General features: G+C 34.7%; 1 protein-coding gene across 2 annotated transcripts in view; it reads right to left on the minus strand.

Annotated features, from left to right (window-relative positions):
* Positions 1-935: 935 nt before the first annotated feature.
* LOC135325000 (AP-3 complex subunit beta-1-like) overlaps positions 936-20,758 on the minus strand; it is a 150,383-nt gene continuing 130,560 nt past the window's right edge. The window contains exons 25-27 of one of the 2 annotated variants that reach the window (XM_064502274.1): positions 20,035-20,132; positions 14,679-14,817; positions 936-1,695 (exon numbers count right to left, since the gene is read on the minus strand). In XM_064502274.1, the coding sequence (XP_064358344.1) occupies positions 1,542-1,695; positions 14,679-14,817; positions 20,035-20,132 (391 nt within the window). In that variant the 3' untranslated portion in view covers positions 936-1,541. Of the gene's footprint in view, positions 1,696-14,678; positions 14,818-17,783; positions 18,918-20,034; positions 20,133-20,758 lie in introns of those variants that run through there. The other variant, XM_064502275.1, reaches the window with a different exon arrangement.

Here is a 20,758-nt window from a genome sequence, read left to right on the forward strand (position 1 = left end):
TCCTTTGTCTGAGAAGTACCAGTGTATCTTGGGTGTTACTGAAATGTAGAAGTACATTTCTTAATGAAGCACAACTTGAATTGCTTAAAGAATCTCTATAGAATTTGCTAATACTACTCCTCATATACTGTTGGAAATATATTTTAGTTCTGCTTTGGCAATAGACCTATACATATTTTAGAGGAATTTTCCAATATGCAGTAAGGCAACATTTTTGATGAAGTGATGACGAAACTATCATCCAGAAAGATAAACCAAAACAGCACGACTTAGCATCAGAGGACCTGGTGGCAGGTAGTTATCTTCTCCATGTCACAAAAACATCTGCGGCACAACCATGAGTTACTAGGAAAAGCCAGGTTAGCAGTGAGAAGAACCAACCTGAAATGACAAAGCTTAGCATCTTCAGTCGCACCACATAACCAGAATGTGGATGGCAAGTCAAAACCAGTAACACTCAGGCTACAGAGAGGGTAGGAACAGATAGAAAACTGGATACAGTTGAGATTGCACAGCTGTTGATCTCAGCACTGCATTGGTATCTATGGCTGTGAATTTCTCTTTGCTTCAAAAGCCCTGATTTATGCACAGGTGGGAGATAATTTAACCTTAGTTTATAAAAGAAATATGAAGCAAAGGTTTGAATAATTTATTGAGCTAGGTGACAGTCTGCCACAATACTCTCTTCAATCACTGTTTTATGAATGGGCCATTCTGAAAATAGACAAAAGTGGTTTCGTTAATTTATTAACAGAAATGTAACTGCATATCAGAAAAGTAAAACTGGAGGACTAACACTGGCTACTGTCACAAGAACAATTTGCTGATGTGTATGTAGCATCCCATCTTGTTAGTATTTACTTTAAATAGATCAGTTGCATATATTACTAGTGATTATCATTATCAGTTCTTTACCAAAACAAGAGAGAGAGAGCTCCTGCTCATAGCACTACTTTATTGGCATCTTAACAGAAATATTTGAGAATAGGACAGTAAGTGGGAACAATGTTCTTAGTAGATAAGTTCAGGCTTACAAGTATTTTCAGAAAGCAAACACCATTTTGCTGTATCTAGTGTATCTTTATATTTATACAACAAACTCTCTGAATTGTGCACCTCATTGTAGATATTGCTGGAACCTCTCTGCCATTTTAACTCACTTTACCGGCAGTGTGATTTCCCTTGAACTTTATTATCTGGTATTTGTCCAGTACAAGAGGGAAAAATGAAGGGGAAGAAAGGGAGTGGGGGAAAGGAGAAGAGGGGGAAGTACTAGGATAAAACAAATGGGAAATAAATTAAAGAGTGCAGATAACTGACAGTAAAATATATGTTCTTTGGTTAGCAAGCAGAGAAAAAGAAAAGGACTTGCATACATGCTAGATACACACTAGCATTCTAAAGCAGAAGACAAGAATGTCAAGAGTGTATTCTTCCCCCACTGCCAGATGGAAGGGCTATTATTATAAATGAAAGGCAGCAGTAGTGGATGCCAGGCACTTTTGTTGTGTGCCAGATTCTGAAGTCCAGATGTAAGCAGGTTACCCCTGGGACAGGACAGGCTTCAGCTCCTGCAGCAGAACAGAACCAATCACGGTTTTCTCAGTGTTTATGATGAGCTGTGCTGTAGAGCTCTCCTTCAGCTCCACTGTGACTAGCATCAGTGACCCACTGTGCACAGTCTTAGCTGCAAACCTGGAGGGGGAAGGAGAAAAAAAAATCACTGAGGATCGTAAGGTCAAAGACTACTAATACTTCTTTCTGCAAAAGTTAAAGGAGCTCAAATATAAGAAAATGCCTCCAATTTCATTAATCCATTTCAGGGGATACATCATAACTTCCACCCCCCCCCCCATCAATTCTTCAGAAAGAGAATTGGTTCAGCATTGTGCAAATATTTTAGTATCTAAGGACAAAAAGGTATAATGCAAAATTGTGTATTTAATTTGAACAATAAAATCTATTTAAATCAAATTATTTTTTAAATTCTGATTCTTCAGTTCACCTACAATACTCAAAAATTATTTCAGTGCACATAGGCAATTTGAACTCAGTTGTATGGCGAATTCCAAAGATAATCTTCATGATTTGGTACCCCAAAGAAAATGAAACTATGCCAAATGTATTAAAACACTTCCAAAAAGCCAAATTATTATGTTTCCAGAAAAGTGCATCTTCCTGCCATCTCATGAATTAATGCAACTTTAAAATATTCAAACTTATAAGTGTCCAACATGGTAAAATGAAAGGATGGTAACAGCTCAGTCTTTTGAAGACACCAAGTCATTCTGTCTGTGAATTTATGTCCAGAATATTAATCATAATTTTATGACTAAATACTTCTAAATATTTTATGATTAAATATTATAAAGCCCTAGAAAACAAACAAAAACCTCCCCAGATAAACAAAAGTTAGGACTAATGCACCATTACTAAATTCCAAGACATGGAGAATCCACTAATTACATGGAATTAAAAGCAAAACTAGCCTTTTAAGCCCCACAATTGACTGGAAAGCCATTTTAGGCACAATGAACTTCTGTCAATCCTGTTAATTCATTCTGCATGCACAGCCAGGCCCCAGAGACAGGAAGGAAGAGGATGGCAACAGCCTAGGTCCCCTGCTCCACAAGGAGCACACCACGCTGGCTTTTTTTTTTTTTCTTTTTTTTGCTTTTTTTCTTTTTTTTGGTTACTTGACAACACAAAGTTGCTGCACATGGGCTTTTGAAAACACTAACAAGTGTGGAGCAGGTCTGCGACCCAGGCTGACCCCACTTTGCAGGGCCAATCTCCTCTCCTCCGGCTGAATGACACGTGTCTGAATCCGAGCCATCTGCCTCAATTTGCGCAACATCTTCAGCCACAATAGGACCCAGTTAGCCCTGACAACAGCTCACAATACATAAAAATAAAACTGCAGGGCTGACAGCACGCTGTCGGCTATTCAAGAGCAAACCAACTGGTCAGTGTCTCATGTCTGACAATTAGCACGGGCCTCGCAAAGCGCCTGCCCGGGCCCTTGGGGATCTGTTTAATTACCATCAACATAAAGGAGGGAGTTTATCAGGAGATACTCAAAAAACTTCACTCCAGACTTAATTAAAATATTAGCCACTTAAGCAGGAAGCAGGTTCTCTTTAAACGAGAAGTAATTTCTGTCTTTTTTCTTTTTAAACTAAGCATATCAAAATCTCATAACACATTATACTAATTAAGGAAACATGGGGCACTTCTCTAATGTCACCCATCACAGGTCAATCTACTTCTTTTGTCCAGATTATAGATACATTCAAAGACCTCTCCCTTTAACAGGAAATTCTAAACCAGCATTACTACTATGAAAAATAACTACTTAGCTAGTTACACCAATGATTTTGTCTATTTGCACCACAATGTAAAAGATCCCTATTTCTCTTGTTGATTTTGACGAGGATAATTATATAAACAATAGTCTTATTAGTCACTTTATTTACTTAACAGTTGTGTCTTGGGACAACAGAGAAGCAGATTATGTCTGAGTATGCACATAAAAAGCTTGGTAGTTGGCACTCCTGTTGTGTTTCGTAGCCTCAAGGCTTGATTATACCCTCTGTTATTAAAAACTGAAAGTGATACAAAGTCAGTTTTCTGATAAAGCCAAGGCAGCCTAAAGCATCAGAGATCAGTTTTGCTCTGATTAATTTTGAAATGTGTATTCACAAAAGCAGATGGGGGGGGATCAAGATTATTCTGAACAAAATACTTGAAATCAATAAATGTGAATTTGTACGTGTTTTGCAAGATGCAAAGGTCTGATATGCAGATAATTTTACACAAAGTGTTAGCATGCATAACTAACATTGGCTGAAGGATTTATTTTAGTGGTCACCAATCTGGAATTACTTCGTGAAAGAAAGAACTGCAACAGAATGAGATGACTTATTTCACCACTTTAGAAAGATGTATAGAAAAATGACACAATGTGTTTCCCACTGATTTTGAACTCTGGAACCCCAATTTTTTTTCCTAAAATAGGAAAGATAATTTAGTCTCCAAAAAGAGTTATAACACAAACATGTTTGTACAGTCTCTGAAATAAAATATAGTTACTAAAGGATGAAGCAAGTGACTTTGGGTTAGTGATTAGTAAAACCAATTTGCTAATTATTAGATGTTTTAAAAACACTCATTGAATGATTTGGTAGGTAATACCTAGTCATTAGATTAAGCACACATTATTGTGTTGTATATGCTTATGCTTATCATAAACCAAACTGGATTTTACAAAATGTGTGTGCTGCTCAACTAAGTATTTAGATCAGAAAGCCATTCAAAACCTTTCAGCAGCAAAAATGAATCACTATATATTTATGTTTTGTGAGAAGCTATGGAACACCTTTTTTTCCAAGAGGTCAGTAACTGTTTTTACTTTTTTGAAAGCTGATACTGCCTTAAAGATAAGAATTTGAATACTAAAAACTTAAAAAAAAATAGAGCAAAAAAACCAAAATCAGACTTCATATTCTGACTCAAATAAGCCTTGGAAACTATTCTGTGGTATGTTAAAATCTAATTTGTAAATTGGTTGGTTTGTAGGTCCAAAATATAGGTTTTGTCCTTTGAACAACTCTTAACATAAGATGTTATTTATTACTGCGTTATTTATTACCATTCTGTTGCCACAAAGGGTACATGAGTAAATATGAAAAAAATGATAAAATGAGAAATGGTAAGTGAGAATATCATTCAGAAAACAAAACCAAGTATTTACTAATAATTTCAAGAGGTCCATTTTGGCTATACTACAGTTATTTGCTAGTTTTCTTTCTCATAACTTTACCTGTAAAACTGCTTTTATAGCATTAAAAATATTCAGAAAGGTCTGCAGCTATTAATGTTTTCCCCATTTATAAAAAATTATGAGATTAAGTCAAAATAAAAAATGTGAAATGTATTTGCATATTCTTAAGTGATTTTTTTCTTTAAAACCATTAATTATTCTGTGGGAAAGGGACATGGAACAAAAGAGGAAGAGTTCATGCATTTACATAGACATAGTATCTGTCAGTAGCTAAGAAAATGTACATCAATTTCTAAATCAACATCAAGGAAGTCCAATATATTTTCAGAAAGTTTTCCCGTCTTTCAACAGTTAAAAACCAAGCAGATATTCTTGGTCACTTTTCATAAGAATAACATTTGTTAATACTTGTCATATATATATTTGAGTTACAGCTGTTCTGAATTCCTAACAAAAGGAAAAACGGGAGTGTCAGAGCCTACAGTGTGACAGTATTTCCCAAATGCTGGCTTTGCAATAGTGACTACCCTACCTACAGGCTAAAGAGTTATTTTCCCTTTATTTGTAGACAGATGATAGCTACAATATACAGTAGAGGCATTTTAAATTTGGAAAGGTTATAAAAATTCTAGGCCAAGGAATAAAAAGTAACAAAACAGTCACTCTAAAAATCTAATCTTGGAAACTCAACATCAGAAAAAGTAAATTTACAACTGAACACTCACTATCAGGACATTTGTTTACAGCAAAGCAGGGTTTGTTACGCACAATTCAACCGCACTAAAGCGCTCTCTTTCCTGTGGGGCACTCTTCCTCGCCTCCGATTTTTCTATTTTAAGTTCAATTTTCTTCTTTCTTTCCAGAAACAGTTACAATGGCCCATGGAAGCTAAAACTTTTTTTTTTTTTTTTTTTTTTTTTAAAAAAAAAGCTCTCGTATATGAAGCCTTCAATTACTGCCTGCTGAAGCAGACAGAATCCTATTAGTAAGAAAGACGATCACAAGATGCAATGCCCTGCCCTAGCTGTAGAAAAATAATTAGTCCAAAGTTGACAAATGTGTAATCCAAGTTATGCAATGAATATATGCTAAGGAAAAAAAAACCCTTTGAACTACTCTCCAACTTGTAAATATAAGAACAATTATGAAGGACATTCCAGTTTATCAGCTGGGCAACAAAACATCTATAGTTTCAGTATTCTGACTCTCTAACTTACTCTGACAAATTCTATCTATGTACAGGTTTGACTTTATAACAAACTATTTATCTCAAAATGGGCTAAATGACTAATTACTTATGTCATTTCTCTGCATAAGCCTTAGAATATGAAAAAGTAGTATCTGGAATAGCATTACTATACATTAGTTCTGATATGGAGATACAGTAAGTTTAATAGTAAAACAAAAGCAATAACATACTCAAAGATTTTTTTCTTAGCCTGGTGATTTTTACTTCTCAGAAAAAACTTATTTAGTATTGTTTATTAATCATAAAATTTGATTAACATTTACATTAAAAATGGTATTCAAATAATTTGACATTGTTTTCTTTCTTTCTCAAATCATTTCATGATATTTTAACCTTTTTTTTTTAAACAGATTGTTCAAGATGCCTAATTCATTACCATCATTAACTTATTTTCAATATTAACTATTTGGGGGTTTAATTAAATCTGCATGAAAATAAATTACATTCAAATCTGCACTCCATTTTTATTGTTTTGAGTTTTTTGCCAAAATAGATTTTTTTTGAGTTTATCCTTGGTTGCCAGTGACCATTTGCACTGTATCTCTAACAAAAATGTGGAAACGCAAATGAGTCCTCAGAACTTATTGCCCAATTCACAGGACTAGTCCACATGTTCAGAAGGATGCTGCATTTTTTTTTTGTTTTAATCTTTCCAAATATTTACTTTTAGTTCATTAGACTTCATCATTTTTACCTCTAGATATTTATACCTCCTTCCCAAAACTTCAATAAGCTAAGAACTTGAACCAACATATTTGCTCCTCACCTAGAAAATTATAATTGTAATACTTGATCTTTTTTTTCTCATCTATTCTATTCATTTTATTTTTCCTGATCAAGTATTTCATATGATAACCTTTTTGAGAATTACATGCATTCACTTTTTAAAACAGGTTATAAATTTTCATTTGAAAAAACTTATTTAATTCCAAGAAAATAATTCACCTTACAGAAATATATTAAAATATAAATCTTGCTCAGAGGTCTTTCAAATCAAGGATATTCTTCTGTTTGGTTAGTTTCTTAAATGTTAAATGTTCACTGTTTAAACAACTGACTAGGAAGGTTCCTGTTTGTTTTTCAAATAAAATGCTCCAAGTATTTTTCACTTTAAAGCATTCGGATACAAAAGCAGTGCTGTCCTCTAGTGGACAGCAAACAAGCTCGGCTAGAACAATCTGTTTTGATTAACCTTGTATCCCAAATAACTCACTCTTGTACACCTTTAAAAAATTAAACGTGAACTTAAAGTTATTTTTAAACTCTATAATCTACATACAAGCTCCTTAAATACAATAACATATTTAAAATGCTCAAACGCCTTAAAACGATGTTACAGAAAGGCATTCTCTTGATCAAGTATTTTATACCAGTTAATCAAAACCTCCACATGCTATTAATATGTGAAAACTGTACTAGTACCTACAGTGGCCAGCTGTTAGCAGTGAGAAAAATCTCTATTATTGGAACATTAGGATTTGGTTAAGAAATTTTTATATATATATATATATATTATATATATTTTTAAATATGAATGTACTCATTCAGTAGAGCTTGTAGTGTCTCTCTCTATATAGAGAGAGCATATATAGAATGCATTTTTCTTCTTATGTATGAATAAAAATATTTACCTAAGAATAATGACTAACCAGAAAGACTCTTAGTACTGGTTGACAAAAGAAAAGCAAATGGTTAGCCTAGCTGGGTCATTAACAGCCTGAACATTTTTTTTAATCTAAAATTATTTTTATCATAAATCAAGAGAGTGCTAAGAGTTTACATCTTCCGGCTTTGGAAAGGCAAAGGCTGAAACACCTGTGGACAGGGATATACTATTCCATTTAGAATTCTGTCTCCTACTGGTAAAGGCTAATAGAGAAACTGTTTTGCCTAGGGTATTTAGCTTTCTAATTAATTCCTACTAGAGAAATTAGGAAGCAAAAGCAAGGCTGCACACCTATTACAAGTTTATTTACTTGGCTACCCATTGCAGCTCCCTGGAAAAAGATGACTGGTCCCCACAGCTCAGAAACAATGGAAGCAGAACAGTCCATGTAACTGCTTCAGGGCAGCTACTGCCCGAGGTAGAGTTCCCTTCCTTTCAGCTCTCAGGCCAGCTGCTTAGTAAAATCCTTAGAAAAGATTTCTGCAGGCATGCAGTGCAGAACAGGTCTTTAAGAAAATATTCCTGGATATACAGGACCTCTTTGTCAACTAATGAAAACATTTATTTGGATTCCAGTGGAATAATTATAAACAATTTATACTTCTTATCAATTTCTACTCTGGCTTATCCTCAATGAACAGGTGATATCCCCTCCTTTCTGACGTGCTGGAAGTAGCATTAGTTATTAATTATGGTAAGCTGATGGGACCTGATCATCAACTTTCTGCTTGAGAATTGTTCTAAATTTAGTATAAATTGGAAGGTGATACACACAGAGAAGTTTTCCAGGTGGACCCTTTCAAATGATCTTCCGTACGTACATACATGCACAATCACACACCTTTTCTCTCCAAATTAAGTGTTGCTGGATTAAAAAGATGTGGGGAGGAAAACTGATTACTAAGCACACCATTCTCTGATAATCACAATTGTCTGTAAACAAAACCCTCTTTCCTTTGAGGATCAGCCTGCCAGTATACCATAAATGGGACATGACAGGTTGCAAAATGATAAAGAGGGGTGAATGCAACCAGATTGTCAGGCTGATGCACAGGGGGCATCGAAAAGCAACTTCAGTTGCAAAAGCAACTGAAGAGCAAGGGTTGATCCTTGGATTTCTGTGTGTAGGGTGTGTATGGTTTCTTTTTTCTTTTTTTCTTTTTCTTTTTCTTTTTTTTTTAAAACTTGCATTTTATGCAAGTTTCTATAGTGGATCTAGTTGCTTTTATGTTCTTCAGGATTTCAGTGCCCATCTGTTGCAATGTGCTTACTGTCTCCTTTACATGATCCCACAGTATGTTTTTGACTGAGCAAAAGATAATGGCTGCCCCACAAAAGACAGGTGGGAAACATTTTACATCTTGTGAAACACTTGCTTATCCACAGAATCACATGGGCCATGGGTAGCCCAAACAACAATGGATTGCACAGTGCAGGCTCTGAACAAACTGGTGTAACTACATAGTGTAGTCAAGTGTCACTAAAAATACAGGTTCCAGAAGCAGCACAGCCACTGTGTGCAGTGCTGTGCTTGAGCTAGTTAGACCTGCCCCAGCAACGAGAAGTGCCCTTTTGCGCTTCTTGCTTAAAAACTAGCTTGTTTGCTGCTTACTCAGGTGTTTATTTTGTCAGCATGCTAAGAGACTAGAAGACACTTTCTGCAAGTTGAAGTCTTCGTGATCTATAGAAGGAAGAGATGGCTATTGGAATGACTGCTTTAATGGTGGCAAAGGAGAAAGATACTAAACTCACTATTTCAAAAGGTGTAATAACAGTCCTGAAGCAGATTAAGGCTTCAGTTTTGAAAACAAAGAAACTGAGGTTTGATTTTTTCCAAAACTTGAAATCATCCCATTCTGTGTTGTTGAAATTCTAAATTTTACCATCTCAAATTAGAGGACTTAAATGAATGCTGTCATGCGTCTCAGAGTGCTGGCCATCTTGATGAACTGCAGAACGGAGAGATGTAGATGACACCATGGTGACTGTTTATTTCTAGCCCAACTATTTCCTGTTACTAATTGTGGATTCCTTCTAAAATACAAGGGCAGCAATGGACTAGTTCAAAAGACCAGTAAGCTAGCTGAGGCTATGTAAAATTTCTTCTTCATAACCATTTTGTCAGGTTCAGACTTTTATCTCACTCACTGTCTGGGCAGTGAAAACTGTGGAAAAGGTGCTTAAATCGCACCATTTTGTAGAACCCCCGTCACTGGGGGAACTAATACACTACAGTGCAATGCATATTGCTTATGCAATGCTTCAGGGAGTGAAAGGCAGAGACTGGGAGTTCAAGGAGGCCTGATTTGCCATTCCATTATGCACTGATATGTTCTGATATCAATGCAATCACACAAACATAAACATCAAAGTGAAAGAGTAAAGAATCAAATCCAGTTCACAATCTCAGCTCCGAATGGACTTTTCTGCTGTATGCTATTGCCAACACATTAAAGAGACTTTTGCAACATTTTGAAGGTAGTAGAAGCAAGTGTTTTCTCTCTGCATTTTCCATGAATTTCTTTCTAAGCCAATTTACCTTGAGATGCCTTTTCTTTATGCAGAGGGCCTTAAACAACAGTAGAGAGTATTTTCACACTTGTGAGAGGATCATGATATCCTCATTTACCATTAAAGTCTTTCCAGCATTAAGTAAAGTCTGCAACTAGTCTTTCCATTCTATCACCTCTGTTTTCTTCTGCTATATTCAAAGTGAAGAAAATGAAGATGATCTATTCTGGTGGGATGTTATGGAGCTGAAAAGGAATAAGGCATGAAGAAGCCTGAGGAACTTTTAGAATATTCATCTGATAGGAATAAGCAACACATCTCGATAGTAAAGCTAGCATGAAGAAAAAAGGCTGATGCTGATGAACAAATTATCGAAAATTTGAGTTGAGTACCATCTTCATCTCATCATAATTTGAAATAGAACAGAACAGCCTAGGATTTACTTTTGACATACGAAGCAATGAATGTTCTTGCCCAAATGGAGATAGGGAGCTGAAACAATGGTCTGTAAAAGAAGCAACTTTGAGGGATTAAATATCCTCAATTACCTAACCTCTTATCATGTAAATGGAAAAATTCTTGCTAGACTCCCCCACACAACTTCCAACAACAAATACCAGACATACATTCAACTGAAAAGTACTTCTTGGTCCCTAAACAAGGTTATTAATACTGATTAAATACCTGTAGGAATACACACTTTGCTTGAATACTTTGCTTTCAGTCACTTTGTTTTTTCATATTCAAATGGTGACCATGGATGTGGTCTGAATCACAAGGCAGAAACTTGGGGCCTTTAGCTGATTCTTCCTAAAGTCACATGGGCAACATCCAGGTGCTCTGCAACCCACTTCTACCCTTCATCTCTTAGAATACTTTTAACAAACAATAGTACTCAGAATATGGAAAGAGCTAGCTATGCTTTGAGACTTCTGCATCAATAACTATAGTCGCTTTTGTGAAATATTTTAAGGATTTGCAGTTTTTACTGCAATTTTTACATTTAAGGAAAAATGATATTTCCTGGTCCAGAAAATTCTCTCTTTAAATGCATTCCAGATTTTTGAATATAGTCTTTAAAATTGAAATAATGTTTCCCCTTAATAACGAAAACAAGAGAGGGATGTACAAAATAGTTAAAACTTACAAAGAATATGAAGGTGCAGCATATGCAACTTTACAAGGTCCAGAGATCTAATAGCTTGTTTAAACTCATCTTAGGTGCAGGTAACTACACTTAAGGGGAGTAAAATAGTATAGCAAATTTATTTTGCAAATATATGAATTTAAAGATGCACATATGTATTCTTGTCTACTGAGCTCAAAGTTTTTGCATCTATCACTTAAAAATGAATAAAATAGATCAGAAAATAGAATCTAAAATAGAATTAGTTGTGTTATCTGACATGTTATTCTACATTCAATAGCAGCTGAATTATTACATTTCAAGTAGTTATAAATTCCATAGTCATATGATAAAGAGAGGAAAAAAATGCATGCAAGAAAGTGTCACTACACTGTGATATGGACTGACACATAGCTGATGTATTTGACAGGTTTACAGTTATTTCATTTTCATTCATGAGAGCATGCTATTCTGTTGATGTTTATTTCAAGTATTTATTTTCAAATCTTCATTATATTTGCCCTAACGTTTTTTTTTTGGAGCAAAAATGCAATCCTAATAGGGTTATCAATTTAAGGACCAGTAACTGGGTCCCACCAATATGACATGTTAAAACATCTTTGCTGTGAATGCAAATATGCCTCAACTGGAGGAAAAAAAACCCCACCAAAAACAAAAACCCAAGACACATGCACCTGTTCATGCTCATTAGATAAGCCTGTATTAAACTATACAATTTCATCTTGAATGAATATATTTCATTATCAGGCACTATAAATTTGTTGGTATTAGCAGTCATTAAGTTGTAATACTCAAGTTGGAAATGACCAACTGAAAGGTTAATATAATTCATGCTGCACAGTGCAGAACAACAATATCAGTTTAAAAACAGTATTTCTTTTCCTGTGTAAAGGGGTATGTACTAAGCACTTCCAAGAAATGAACTCAAGTAGTCCTCACTGAATAGCATGAAAAGCACTGACACAAGCTTTCCATATAAATTTTTCCCCAAATACCACTTGCAATAAAACAAACAATACAAATGGCAATACTATGGAAGAAAAAAACCAGTCAAAATTTCACTTTTATGAAATCTATTAAAATATGATAATTGCTTTGTCAAGGTAAAAGTGGTTGTTTATTTTATCACCCTGAAATAGTGTTCATGTCTTATAAATAAAACAAGGCATACGTCTTGCATCCATGAAATTTTGCAAGAGGCTCCATTGGTTTTTTTACTCTTAGAACAGAGTTGATTTAATCCAAATATACGTACATTATATAAAGTATATACATTTATATAAAATACACATTTATATAAATATAAAATAGACATTCATTCAGTCATTTGTTTTAGAGATTTGAGAAAGTCCTCAAATATTCATTTATCTAAATCTAGGATCAACTTTAATGACAATATAGCACTATTCAAAAGACAAACACGTTCATCACAACATCAGTTATCTAATGTTCGCATTCCTGTTCTCAGTAAAAAGTAGGTGCAAGCACAACTACATAGTATCGATGAATTCCAATTACTTATGGTGAAGCAAGTGAAAGGCTATTTTTTAAATGCCCATTACCGCTGGGCATTCTGTAACTGCTATGGCAGACTGAATACATTCATTTTTGAACAATTTAGACAAACACCTGAGATTTCAGGATGCTCCAGAGCTTGCTGAATACTTCAGCCCTACCAGGGAACATGCCTTCAACCAGTGTCTGTAAAGGAGTGCACAAAACAGCAAGTACCTCTTCAATTTAAATACAATTGGCCATAGACTCTTTTGTGGAAAACCTCCTTTTTCAGAAGGGCAAAGAAACCAAGATCAAATGAGAAACTTGACTACAATCATACAACCTGCAGCTGAGCTAGAAATTGAGCTTTTATTTTAGGTAGCCTTTTTGAGACTGTCACAAAACAATCCATCCCTATGCACTAAGTCTCATGTGATGTGTAGGGTAAAGATGCAGAATACCTGTATACTGCAGGCACTTTAGTCTGTTCTTGATTGACACTCTCACCTAGCCTTTGAATTGATGTTGAGAATGCAGGCTGTGTAGATCCCACAGGGAGGCAACAAATGAGGACTCTTTCACGGAGGAGCAGGTGTCAATAGTGACAATCATTTCAGTGCAATTGCACTAGCTGTATCATGTTTTTATGATGAAACAGAATTTTATCATTGACCGTATCAAATGCATAGGAAAATCCAGCTGGGTTAATGTTAATGCAATGCAATACAAATGCCCAGCAATGCAAAAAAGGCCAAATCCAAAAGAAGAGAAATATCAGGTTATTAGTCCTGTGTAAGCTACATGATTCTCACCATTCCAAACAGCCATCTCAGTCAGCAAATTTTTTAAGAGAAACGTAGTTCTTCACCTTCAGAAGAGATACTTTACTCTTATTTGAGTATTGAGAATTTTGGGGGCTCATTCATACACTGAAATAGTTGTAACAGATGCTAAAGAAGAGGTATTTCTTTACTGATTTTATGACCACATTAACAGCTTGCAATCATGTCTTGCTGTTATCTGTGTCCACTCAGTTTTCCACTCATGGCATTTTTCCTGTTTGTTCCTGTCGAAAGCGAGAAGCCATACACATTCTTGGGACTAGATGTTTTGAGTCAACGACAACAAAAGCTGTCATTAACCAACAGTCACATTGATTCAACTGACATTCTATACCACAACCTTTGGGTGAAATGGATTGATCTACAAGAAACACCCAGAATTAGATAGGGCCAATGACTTTCTTGGCTGACCACAACTATTTTTTCCTTACACATAAATAGAAAGGAGAAGAAAATATTCAACTTAAAAAAAATCTTCATCCAACTAAAAAAATCAGGTGCTAGGTTTAACTAGTTGGATATCACAGGTCAAAAATTAATGTGGCAAAAAACAAGCTTCCTCTCACAGATGATAAACCAGAATAGGTCCGCTCACTTACTTTTGGAAAGAGAAACAGAAATCAAAAAAAAAAAAAAAAAAAAAAACCCCAAAAAACCACGAAGTCCTGAAAGTATTATGCTTTGAAATGGCATTTTATCTTTTCCATTTGCAACCAAACTAGAAAAGGACAACTCTCCCTAACAGTGTACAGTAACATCTACATATGTGATGGACTAAATAAATTTAAATAAAGAGCTGAGTAGTACTTAGGCTCACGTTAATGCCTAGTTAGAATTCTATGTTACAGTGAAAATTGGGCACCTTATGTGTTAAAGGTATGGATAATAAAATTTTCCCTAATATTATAGAATGTGAATAAATTTTGAACTAATTGAAATTAATATTAAAGGATGGTCTCACTGAAAGTGACATGTAATCTTACCTGTGTATGTTATCTTGACCAGAAGGGACTACACCCAGATTTGCTGCCTTCACTACTCTCTCAATTATTACAAGACTAGTAGAGTTCTGTGGAGCAACAGCTATTGTAGCAGATGTCTCATTCATTCCTGTCAGCATCCCTGCAATAATAAGTATTTCATTACGAATATTTTAATATTTGTTTGCTTATTAAGCGTAAAACAAAAATAAAAGACTTCTAAACCAAAAAAGTTTACATTAAAAGTTAAATCATTCCTCGAGAAAACAATTTTATAAGAAATTACATAGTTATATTTGTTTAACATATTATTTGCCTTATCATAAATAAATAAATTACTAATACTGAACAATGATATGTGTGATACTAATGCAACTGAGAAACCAAGATGGTTCTTTTTTGCAAAAAGCATGATCTGAAAGAAGAATGTAAACACAGAAATGAAATATTAAGTAAGATTGATTTGGAGAAGTCCAGCTTAAATAAGACCAAATACAAAGACACCTTCTAATCTTTCAATCATAAAACGACAGTAATTAATTATAATTTTGTATTCAATTGCTAAAAATAATCTTCAGATTCAGATAGTAGTCATCAGTTCAATTTAGTTCATGAAGATAAAGTCATCACATTAGAAACCAAGAAATTCAGTTAGTATCCATATTTTTAAAATGTCATGATAAACTATTTGATTAAAATAATTTGAACACCACTACAAAATGGAACAGAAGTCTCAAGACTACATCCAAACATGAGTGACAAAAAAAAAAGTTGAGAGAAATATCGTTCAAGGACACTGTAACAAAGAAAACACTTTTCCTTCCTATCAACATCCGTTGTTTAGAAGAATGATTTGCAGGACATTCATGTTGATTAAAACCTAAGCAACAGTAACTACAATTTAACATCGTGTGCGTATTTTCACATTATGTTCACAAAAAACATAGATAAACGATGGAACCTAGTACTTCAGGCAAAAATATCAAGCAACTGAAACCCACGACAATATTAACAAATGGAAACAACGCAAAACTCTCAAAAGGCTAGTATTTTAGGGGTATATATACAGTTCTAATCCATAGCAAACAGCACTAAGATGCTCAATATAGCAATTAAAAAAAGTAAACTGAACATTTTAATGCACTAGAATCTGCATTAGCTGCTCTCACAAAAAAGAAACATCACAGTAAAAATAGAAGAGCTCATGAGTAAATAATGGGATATTTTTGAACATGATCTACTCTTCAAGAGAACAAAAATAAAAATATACCTTCTATAAAAATCAGCTTTATCTTGGGAATAGTACATTCTGTTTCAAATTGTTTAACTTCACCACTAGGCAAAAGCTTTAAAAACTACATACGCAGACCAAAACTGCTTTTAAGCCGAGCACAGGGACTGACATAACACTGCTGAGAGATGTGTGTACTCATTTAGGATTTAAACCTTCTCCATTAAGCTCTATTGAAGAGCAAATGCTGAATAAATGAATGCAACTATGTTTATGTTAAAAGCCTGTTTCCCGCAGCATGTAATTAAAGGAAATGTTGTACAAAGCCAGTACTTTTGTCAAGCTCCTGTAAATGGAAAGATGGATAGCACTCAGAGAAGTGAATGCATTGCTTCATATTTAACCTTAACACTCTTGTCATTAATGGTTTGTCTAACTTGTTCTATAAAAGACAAGGTACTGCTCCATTGAAGTAAAATTAAAAAAATCAACTAAACCATGCTTTTCAGAACAGAAGATTCATTATCGTCGACTAATGTATTGGCATAAAGCAAAGTAACATCCTATCAAGTAAGGCACACATTCAATCTGCCTTTCCACCCCCCTTTATTTTTAACTCATGCTGTTTTATTGTTATAGGCAATTTGTACCACTCAGCATGACAGTGTAAACTGAATCAAGATTAATTTACATGCAAAAGAACACTTAGGAGAGCAGCATGGTAAGCAAATGTATTGTCTCGATTGCTGAGGTGGAAAAGAACCTGGAAAGAAAAAAGGGTACTCTAATTAAGGGGCATCAAATATGATTGCTTATGGTAGTCAAGGGCCAGAAAATAGTAAATGTCTGACCATTTAAAGAATTAGCATCTTGCCTGTTAGGAAGACAAGTTGGATGCATAAATCTTAATACAATTAAGTAAACAAATTGTTTATTTAACCATTTTTTTTTAATTAATGTAATTCAGGTATACTCTTTTTAAAAAATTTGACAAAATTATTTTAAAACATGTCTGTAGGAAAAAACACAAAGCATTATACTTACAGTAGTTTTAACTGGCTATTAAAAAAAGACCTTCCTAAAAATTCTGATTAATCTCCTGTTATAAGAATCACATGCCACCTTTAAGACTACATAAAACACTGGAATATAAGAAAATTCTAGTCAGAGCACAGAGCAGCAATTAATCTGGGTTAATTAGCTAATACAATGAAACAACTGTACACAGTTTGAATAATAAAAGGAAATGAAATTGGAAAAAATTATACTGGTAGATAACAAGGCATGTTAGCTACCAGATAAAAGAGCACTCAGTCCCACTCTGAATCAAGTCAAGCAGAGTTTTGCCACTGACCGTTAAAAACAGCAGGACAAGTAAAAATTTGGATACGAATACCCCAGCGGCACCCTTCCCACTCATACAGAATCCCTGCTAAAGCAGCCAGACTTTTCCTGAGGCTGCGATGTAAAATAAGCTACGGAATCCCGAGGCCTGATGATCGGCAAAAATATTTAACCAGAAAGGGGGAAGATAGTTTGGCAACACCACTTTTATCCACTCTTTCCAAATTATCACCTACAACATGGATGTGAACTCAGCTGCTGCTCTCAGGAATTCCCTCAGCAGAGGATTCCCCAGGTGGGAACAGAAGGAGAGGTAACGTGGGGTAGCAAGGCTAAATGCATCACGCATAGCAGCGGGATAAATACAGCTCTCCAGGTTCCAGTGCTACCACTAGATAACCTTTGCAGCCATGAATATTCAGTAACCTCTCCATGCCCCTCTCCTTATGCCATCAGGAAGAAAATGGAAATACACAAATGTACCAGACAATGCAAAGCAGCGCAGTGTAATTGAGTAAAGATGTGCAGCAATGAATAGTCTTCTACATATCAGTATAACACTGGGTATTTCCTCTTTAGCATTCTTATTAGATTACACGTGCAATTTAGATGTAAAAATCCTTAAAACCCAAACGTATTCTCATTCTCCCCAGTATAATCTTGCATTTCTAATATTGTGCTCACTCCTTCACTATTTTTAGCAATTTGATAGCACTTTTGATAGCAAATAAAACAAAGTATCTCCAGGTACAAGACTTGAAACATCTTATGTCCAAAAACAAAAAGGGAGGAGGAAAAAAAAAGAGAAAAAAAAAAGAAAAGCCATGACAAATGGAAAAACAAGTTACATAAATCACATTCATTTGGAGAATACAGACAAACCAAAGTTAAACACAGAATAGAGCAATATACACTAACTTCTAAATCGCCCTGCATTTTATTATTATAATTTGGAATTTTCATTTAGCAAGATAGCACAGTAATTGTCCCCAAATACTGGTTGTTCCTAAATCTCTGTAATAAATACTTATGTAAAATTTAGAATTGAGACCACTATTACCAAGAATATTCTGAAACAGCTGATATCTATAATAAAAAAGATGCAATAGAAAAGGTTTTTAAACCTATAGTAAATTTGCCAGCATCAAGTCCTGCATCAAAGAATGAATTCAGGAAGACAGAGAGCGCAATACAGAAATGCCAAGAGACCTTCATGGATTTACAAATACTTCATATAAGCAAATTTTCAAATAGCTTTATTCAGAGTAGCCTTTCTGCTCTATTAAACATAGCAAACAGCTGCCAGATTTATTCAGACAAATAATCAACAACCATAGAAGTAAAATGGCAGAAGAAAAAGGAATTTTGGCAACAACTCCACAGAGGACCCCAGCTATTCTCCAAGTACACTTCTGTGTGCTCGTGGTTCTGTATGGTCAGTCAGGAGGAAAAAACCCTCAGTCACAGCAAAACATACAAAAACTCTATCAAAATATCATGAAGCAAGCAAATATAAAAACACGCGGGAAGAGGCACAATAACCTTCTTTCCTTTCATTATAACCTCAGCTACAATTTTTAGAAGGGAACAGTTTAAAATAAATGTGCCACAGCCTCATTCAATCACTCACCTTGGTTTGCTGAGCAGGTATAAAGCAGAGGGGCAGGCTTAAGCCAGCAAAGGGTAAGAACAGCAAATAAGTATCAATTGGTTAAGAAAACAAAGCACAATCCTAACTTTTCTATGCCGCAATAAACTTTAACTGAAAATGATCTAGATAATATTTAAACTACTTTCTTAATCATTCAAAAATACATAAGCAAGAAATGTTCAAAAGCAATAATTAATAATACGTAGCATTACTCATTGCTGTTCTTGACTGCTTGATGGATATACTGAGTTTCTAAGCCTTACACAGCAATGAGACAGAATCCCATGGGCATATTCTCATCTCAGTGTGAAGAGATTCACACATATAAATCCCCATACACTGAGAGAGATGAGTAAACACTATTGCATTTGAATACATCCAAAATGCAATCATTTATATTTTAGAATATCCCAGAATCACATCCAAATTAAGGGTAGCAGTGTGGATTGTTCCACTTAACACATGGGCAAAGCTAACTACAATTCTCTCTGGTTATTCTGCATAAAATGTTCAAGTTACTAAATGGTCCTATGGGGGTTTGTGTTTGGACTAGAATCAAACTTATCTTCCTTAAAGACACAACATTAGAAGAATGTCTGCTGAGGTATATGCAAGATGTCACCTTTCTAAAGCTTATTCCAGCAAGGATATTATTTTTATACGCAGAAATGTTTTAAAGGAGAAAGGTTAAAATAAACTTATTAAGTAGTTGAAGAAAAAGTACACTAATAGTATTTAAGAGTAGTCTTGGAATAAAGGCTAGTAAAACCCATTATTTCAATTTATATTTGGTTTATTTCTTGGAGCTGGGGTTCCAGTTTTCTGCCTTACTGCTAATATGAAGCACATTAATACTTCATGACAGGAAGCCAAAACTCTTTAAGCTAAAAGATTGTTTAAGGATATGAGGTGGGCTTTGTGTTTTTAAAGGCACACTAAAGAAAAGTCAAATACCACTGTACGACTTCTTAAAGGTATTTTTAAATCAAATCATCAGTATCAGACCATACTAAGAGAGAATAACACTGAGAGCTACACTACAAGCCCGTTCTGTACACTTGGAAGTTGAAAGCACCACAACTGTCTTCTCATCCAAATACATTTATTGATGCTGCTGAAATAATGTTTCTCACCTTGCTCCTTCTTAAAGTCCTTCTCTGACATAGTGACAGGTAAAAGCAGTTCTCCAACAGCGGGCTGAATGTTAACGTTGAAATGATCATCCTTTGTGCTGGGAAAAGAGAAGTTGCAGAGAATCGACCAAGTGCTTTGAAATGCATTATTATATACATATCAGCTCCAAATTTACTGTGAAATCTACAAACAGTGTAAAACCTACCTGCCTCATTTCTACCCTGTAAATCCAAAAGTCTGCTAATATTTTTACATCAGTGTAGGTCTTCAATGCTTCTTCTCCAGCACAAATACAGTACCAATATAGTATGCACACTCTTGTATTTCTGAAAATGTTACTTTTACTCACATTAATATTTGTAATCTATGAAGCATCAAACTCAAACTAAATGTGTGCAAAAGATAAATTAATACGGATTTTACAATTCTTTTAAAAGAACTGTTATTTAGAAATTCAGTCATCAGCAACAGATGTCTTGAGAAACAGGACTAAACCTAGCAAATTTATAGTTTCAGAAAAAAAGGATAATTCTTGTCTGAAAAACAAAATTAAAACAATAAATTTGGGAGTCAAGAAAATAATGTTTGATCACTTCAGTTTTTGCAGACTTTAACTTTTGACATATTTCAGCCCACAGACACCCTCCCCCCATTGGCCAATTTAAAAGCATGCTGGAAAATTTTAGATTTTGAGGCAGCTTTCATAATGGTAGAGAGTTTAAA

The sequence above is a fragment of the Dromaius novaehollandiae genome, chromosome Z (assembly GCF_036370855.1).
Source record: "Dromaius novaehollandiae isolate bDroNov1 chromosome Z, bDroNov1.hap1, whole genome shotgun sequence".
In the NCBI taxonomy this organism is placed as follows: Eukaryota; Metazoa; Chordata; class Aves; order Casuariiformes; family Dromaiidae; genus Dromaius; species Dromaius novaehollandiae.